We start from the raw sequence: 6090 nt of genomic DNA on the forward strand, positions 1-6090 counted from the left end.
CAATTAAGATTAACAGAAAATACTGCCAACTGTTATGATCATTGTAAAATAAAAATTGCTGTGACGTAATGTCAGAGCAATTTAAGTTAGTTAAAAAAAGTAGTTCACGTGTTGGTTCACTCCAAATCAATGTTGTTTGATTCCAATCATCTTGATATTTGACCTCCTTGAGGGGTCTGGAAACTGAATATGAACTGTTACTTTGATCCTGAGCAAATCCACCTTTTACAGCAATGATCAAAGTAACTTTGCGTCAGTTTACACTTTATTTTAGGGAGCCATATAGAAAGCATACCAGGAAGTATTCGTTTTTACAATTTAGTGTCTTGTCTTGTCTTGTGTTACACGTGATGTGTTTTGACACTGTAAAATTTTATTGCGGGAACAACAGCATTTATAGCTCGTGGGAAAGCATAGGCAGCGCAATCATAATTGTTTCTTTGAAAGCGTTGAGAGTTCAGAACACAACAGTGTAGTTTATTATTCCACTACAAATGCAGGGCCTAATCTATGTGTTCAGTCATGAAAACGCTCGGAAAAGACAGACATCTAAACTTTACAAACTGTTTATGGTTTTGCAGACTATGTCAAGAATATATATTAGAAAAATAAAATAGCTTCCTTTTGCATCCAAGGACTGAAATGCGTTATTTACTTAAAATACACCATATTCCTATGAGGCTGTTAACCCTTGATCTCACATGCAGCCTGCAACATTGACCTGGACACTATTCAGGACCACGGACAAGGACTTTCCAACCAATAAAGTTCAGGCAACTGTGTGTCATAACTACTGATATACAGACCTACAAAACAATTAGGAACACCTTCCCTACTATTGAGTTGCACCCCCTTTTGCCTTTAGAACACCTCAATTTGGTCGGGGTATGGACTTCACAAGGTGTCGAAAGCGTACTACATGGATGCTGGCCCATGTTGACTTCATACTTCCCACAGTTGGGTTAAGTTGGCTGGATGTCTTCTGGTAGTGGACCATTCTTGATACAGATGGTAAACTGTTGAGCGTGAAAACCCAGCAGCATTGCAGTTCTTGACACAAACCGGTGTGTTGGCACCTTTACTACCATCTCCGTTCAAAGGCACTTAACTTTTGTCTTGCCCATTCACCTCTAAATGGCACACACATACACAATCCATGGTCTCAATTATCTCCAGGCTGAAAACCCCTTCTTTAACTATTCTCCTCCCCTTCATCTACACTGATTGAAGTGGATTTAACAGATGACATCAATAAAAGAACATGGCTTTCACCTGGATCACTTGATCATTTATGTAATATTTTGTACACTCAGTGTATATTGTATCCACAGGAGGCTGGTGGCACCTTAATTGGGGAAGACAGGCTCGTGGTAATTGCTGGAGCGGAATAGGCAGAATGGGGATCAATACATCAAACGTGTTGGTTTCCATTGTGTTTGATGTCATTCATTCACTTCCGTTCCAACATTTATTTGAGCCGTCCTCCCCTCAGCAGCCTCCACTTGATTTTATCATCTACCAAGAGAAAGAATACACATTTGAGAATAAAAAATAATTGAAGAGAAAGACAGGTTCATGCAACAAGAAGATGGGGCTGGATGCCATGCAATGTCTAATTCTCACCATATGTGGCAGAGTAATTCCATCTGTGTGTTGTGTTGGTGTGTGTGTGTGTTGTGTGTGTGTGTGTGTGTGTGGTGTGTGTGTGTGTGTGTGTGTGTTGTGTGTGTGTGTGCGTGTGAGTGGAGAGAGAGAGGTTAGGGGTTCTGTACATAGAGAGTACAAAACCGGAGGACGAGGACAGAGAGATACCAGAGAGATGGTGAGTACCAAGATGTCTGTTGTTGATTTTAACATCAAGTCATTCTAGTTTGCTGTTTGACAACTATGATATCTCGTAAGATGGCGGGGTACGACACCATGCTGCGTACGCTAGGGGGGAACCTGGTGGAATTCATTGAGAACCTGGATGCCCTTCACAGCTACCTGGCTCTCTCCTACCAGGTGACCTTCTCTTTACGGCCTCTACAATGGATTATCTACTATGTATTTCAATCCATTAGAGCCCAGAATTTAAAAAAGATGATGTATGCAATAAATATCCTTCTTCCAGGAGATGAACGCTCCCTCGTTCCGTGTGGAGAAGAACGATGATGGGAGGATGTTGCTTCATTACTACTCGGACAGGAAAGGCCTATATCACATTGTGCCAGGTACGGTAATCATCCATACCTAAAATGTACCTTTAATCYAAGGAGGTTATCTCTTTTCTCTCTGTGCAGGCATCATTGAGGCGGTGGCCAAAGACTTCTTTGACAGCGAAGTGWGCATGACCATCCTTAACCAATCAGAGGAAGACGAGCGCACAGGGAAGAAAGAGCATGTGGTCTTCCTGGTCTCTCAGAGGAGCAGAGGGTCAAAGAGGGATTTCCGGCCCCAAAGAGAGAAGGAGGTAACCAAGGAGGATGAGGAGATTGATAGGAGGGTGAGAAGTTTATTTTTTTATTTAAATTTGTCATGATTCAAAACAAGAGTCAAGTAGCAGTGTTTAACTATTACATGTTTTATAATGGAATGAAAATAGAATTATGTCTAGAGGGTTAAAAAATAAGAGCAAAGTAGTCTTCACCCAGCAGACACTGTGGCCTCCAGGGGTTCAGTGTGAGATCTCTGGTGTATTCCTCTGGTCTGGTAACAGCATCAGGCAGAGGCATTGGAGAGGATGAGAGCCAGGTGTGCCAGTCTGCCCCACTGCCCTGCTGGGAAAAGATCACGCTGGGACATGGTTAGGAGCGTTGTCATGTTTGGAAAAGGTTGGGCTCTTTCTTTACTTGAAGTGTTCACTCCAAAAGCAAAGTTTGCTGGACGCTTTCATGTTGATATGAGAACATCTAATGAGAACGATTCTTCTGTCCCCCCCCCAGACAACCTTCTGAAGTCGTTCACACCCTGCTACCCAGATAAGCTGTGGATGGAGGAACAAGCATTCTGCAATGCCTTCCCTTTCCACATTGTCTTTGATAAACAGGTAAGGCAACTTGTATCTTTCTAAGTTTATGCAAAACGATAATTAAGCAGYTATTAGTCCTATTGGTACATTGTTACCAGKACTCTTCTCTGTGTGTGCCCAGCTCAAGGTGAAGCAGACTGGGATTAACATCCAGAAGTTTGTCCCTGGGCTGCAGACGATGGACATCCGTCTGGATGAGTACTTCAGCATTGTCCATCCGCAGGTGACCTTCAACATCGAGAGCATCAGGAAGTTCATCAACAGCCAGTTTGTCCTGAAGACCAGACGGGAGATGGTGCCACTGGCCTCTCAGCATCAGTCCATGCTCAAACTCAGAGGTTCAGTCAAACTCCCCTTCTCTGATCCGATGTCTGATTGTGCAGGTTGGCTCTGCATYGTGTSMATGGTATGACTGAATAACKCCCCTGTACCCAGGTCAGATGGTGTGGATGGAGTCTCTGGGCTGTATGGTGTACCTGTGCTCYCCGAAGCTGCGCAGCCTGCAGGAGTTGGAGGAGAGGGGTCTGCACATCTCCGACATCGCCCAGCACGACACCACCCGGGACCTCATCCTGCTTAACCAACAGCGTCTGGCCGAGATGGAGCTGTCCAATCAGCTGGAGCGCAAAAAGGCACATACATCTCTCCTTCTTTGTCCGTTTCTCATCTCACTGTTTTCTCATCCTCTTTGTCTATCATGTTGTAATTTCATAGGAGGAGCTGAGGATCCTCTCACGCCACCTCGAGACGGAGAAGAAGAAGACGGAGACTCTGCTCTACGCCATGTTGCCTCGCCACGTAGCCAACCAGCTGAAGGAGGGCAAGAGGGTGGAAGCAGGTACGATGGCAATGTCTGGCTAATTCCATATCTACCTGGTCCTCCAGACAGGGCCAGCATATCTGCTGCCTTTTATTTTGTTCTACTCTTCAAATGAGCTAGAAAACCTGTGTAATGAAAAATATGGCCATTACAAACATCTCTGCTTCACCTTTCTCCCTCTATTTCAGGTGAGTTCCAGGTGTGCACCATCCTGTTCAGTGATGTGGTCACCTTCACCAATATCTGTGCTGCCTGCGAGCCCATCCAGATCGTCAACATGCTCAACTCCATGTACTCCAAGTTCGACCGCCTTACCAGCGTCCATGACGTGTACAAGGTATACAGAGAGAAAGAGCGAGGTACATGAAGGGGTAAATGAAAGGTTGAATGAAGGAGAGGAGATAAGGGAAGGAAAATACTTTAGATTATTGAGATGTAGCCAACCTTTCAACGAGTGCTATGAACGCCTCGGCTCTTCCAGGTGGAGACTATTGGAGACGCCTACATGGTGGTGGGTGGGGTTCCCATTCCAGCTGACAGCCATGCAGAGCGGGTGGCCAACTTTGCCCTGGGTATGCGTATCGCTGCTCGGGAGGTGACCAACCCTATCACTGGGCAACCCATCCAGGTGACTTTATAGTCCAAAATGAGCTGTTCTTTAATGAAGCTATGGAATTGTGATTTAAAGTGACGGTGTGTGTGTCTCTGTGTGTGTGGTGTGCGTGTACCAGATTCGGGTGGGTCTGCACACAGGTCCAGTGCTGGCTGGTGTGGTTGGGGACAAGATGCCTCGATACTGCCTGTTTGGAGATACGGTCAACACTGCCTCCCGCATGGAGAGTCACGGACTGCCTGACCACATACACCTCAGCCCCTTCACATACAGGTAGTGCCAACATGGCTCCCATTCAGATTTGCCAATAAAGTTGGCCGAAGAACTTAGTTCTTATGATTCTGATTCTCTCTAACTATACCTATCTGCAGTGCGCTGGAAGATAAGGGCTTTGACATACTGGAAAGAGGAGAGATCCAGGTGAAGGGGAAAGGCCTGATGACTACCTACTTCCTGCTGCAGAACCTGTGTGTGTCTGAGGACACCATCATGGCCAGAGGGACAGGAGAGCCCTGCGTGTACAGAGACAACCAGCAGGGGGCGGGAGAGAGTGAGAGAGGTTAGGCAATTTGGGTTTGTTCGAATTGCTAGCTAGTAGGGAGAAAAAAAAGGTTATTAAACAACAAAATGTGTTTATTATTGGACAAGTTATACAGCCTTTATTACATATCAGAAGATATGAAAGACTCAGTTTCATATGATACAGCCAGATAAAGGAGTCTTTCTTGTCCCATTTAGACACAGAAGAACCAGACAATGTGAGAAAGGAAGAAACGACTGGCCAAACCACGGCATCTGCTTCTTCTTGCAGTGACCTCACCAACGAAGACACACCTTTTCTGGGAGACACTACACCTTTTCAAAAGGGCCATCTCAACGACGTGAACTCACGATTCTGCCGACTGCTCTAAGTATGTGGAGTTGGACTCCATTTGGAAGCACATCATTTGAAAATCTGAGACCATTTAGGAAATGAAATGTTGAACTCCACAAAGGCATGCTAGTTCTGACAGTTTTCAAAGAATCAACAATGTTTCTACACATGCTTGCTAACCCACTGGGCACAGATGTCAATTCAATGTCTATTTAATGCTGGTTCAACGTAATTTCATTGAAATGACGTGGAAACAATGTTGATTCAACCACTATGTGCCCAGTGGGAAGTTTTATAAATACTGTAGACAAAAAGTGATAAATCGATATCTCAAATTTTTTGTCATTAACATGAGGATGTTTAGATATTATAAACAGGTTGATTCAATCTGTGGGAGACTCCGGGGTGAGCTCTGTGTTGTTGTCGTGACTGCCGCCTGCTGGGGGACACCTGGGGTTGCCATGGGGTGGGGACACCCTGTCGGTGCATCATTGCCTTTTCCTCATTAGCACTTTCCTGGGCCTTCAAATGAGTGTAAATGAAATAAGAGACGAGGAAGGGTAGCAGCCATTATAGAAAAGACAAGCTCCATGTGCAGCTGATGTCAACACCAGAACTCTGCCATAGCTAATACAAGCCCCCCATAGCAGAAAGAAAGCAGAGAGACGGATCTATTGAATAGAGATGCTGTAGTTTTGGGCTCCCGAGTGGCGCAGCGGTCTAAGGCACTGCATCTCAGTGCAAGTGGGGTCACTACAGTCCCTGGTTCAATT

General features: G+C 45.1%; 1 protein-coding gene across 1 annotated transcript; it reads left to right on the plus strand.

The window, feature by feature from the left end:
* The first annotated feature begins 2517 nt into the window (after positions 1-2517).
* LOC112072645 (guanylate cyclase soluble subunit beta-2-like) lies at positions 2518-4470 on the plus strand. Its single transcript, XM_070439866.1, has 8 exons — positions 2518-2538; positions 2699-2813; positions 2925-3028; positions 3132-3348; positions 3446-3642; positions 3725-3848; positions 4019-4167; positions 4312-4470. Exons 1-8 carry the CDS (start codon positions 2518-2520, stop codon positions 4468-4470), a joined length of 1086 nt encoding a protein of 361 aa, XP_070295967.1.
* Positions 4471-6090: the final 1620 nt, after the last annotated feature.

This window comes from Salvelinus sp. IW2-2015, unplaced genomic scaffold (genome assembly GCF_002910315.2).
Source record: "Salvelinus sp. IW2-2015 unplaced genomic scaffold, ASM291031v2 Un_scaffold1986, whole genome shotgun sequence".
NCBI lineage: Eukaryota > Metazoa > Chordata > Actinopteri > Salmoniformes > Salmonidae > Salvelinus > Salvelinus sp. IW2-2015.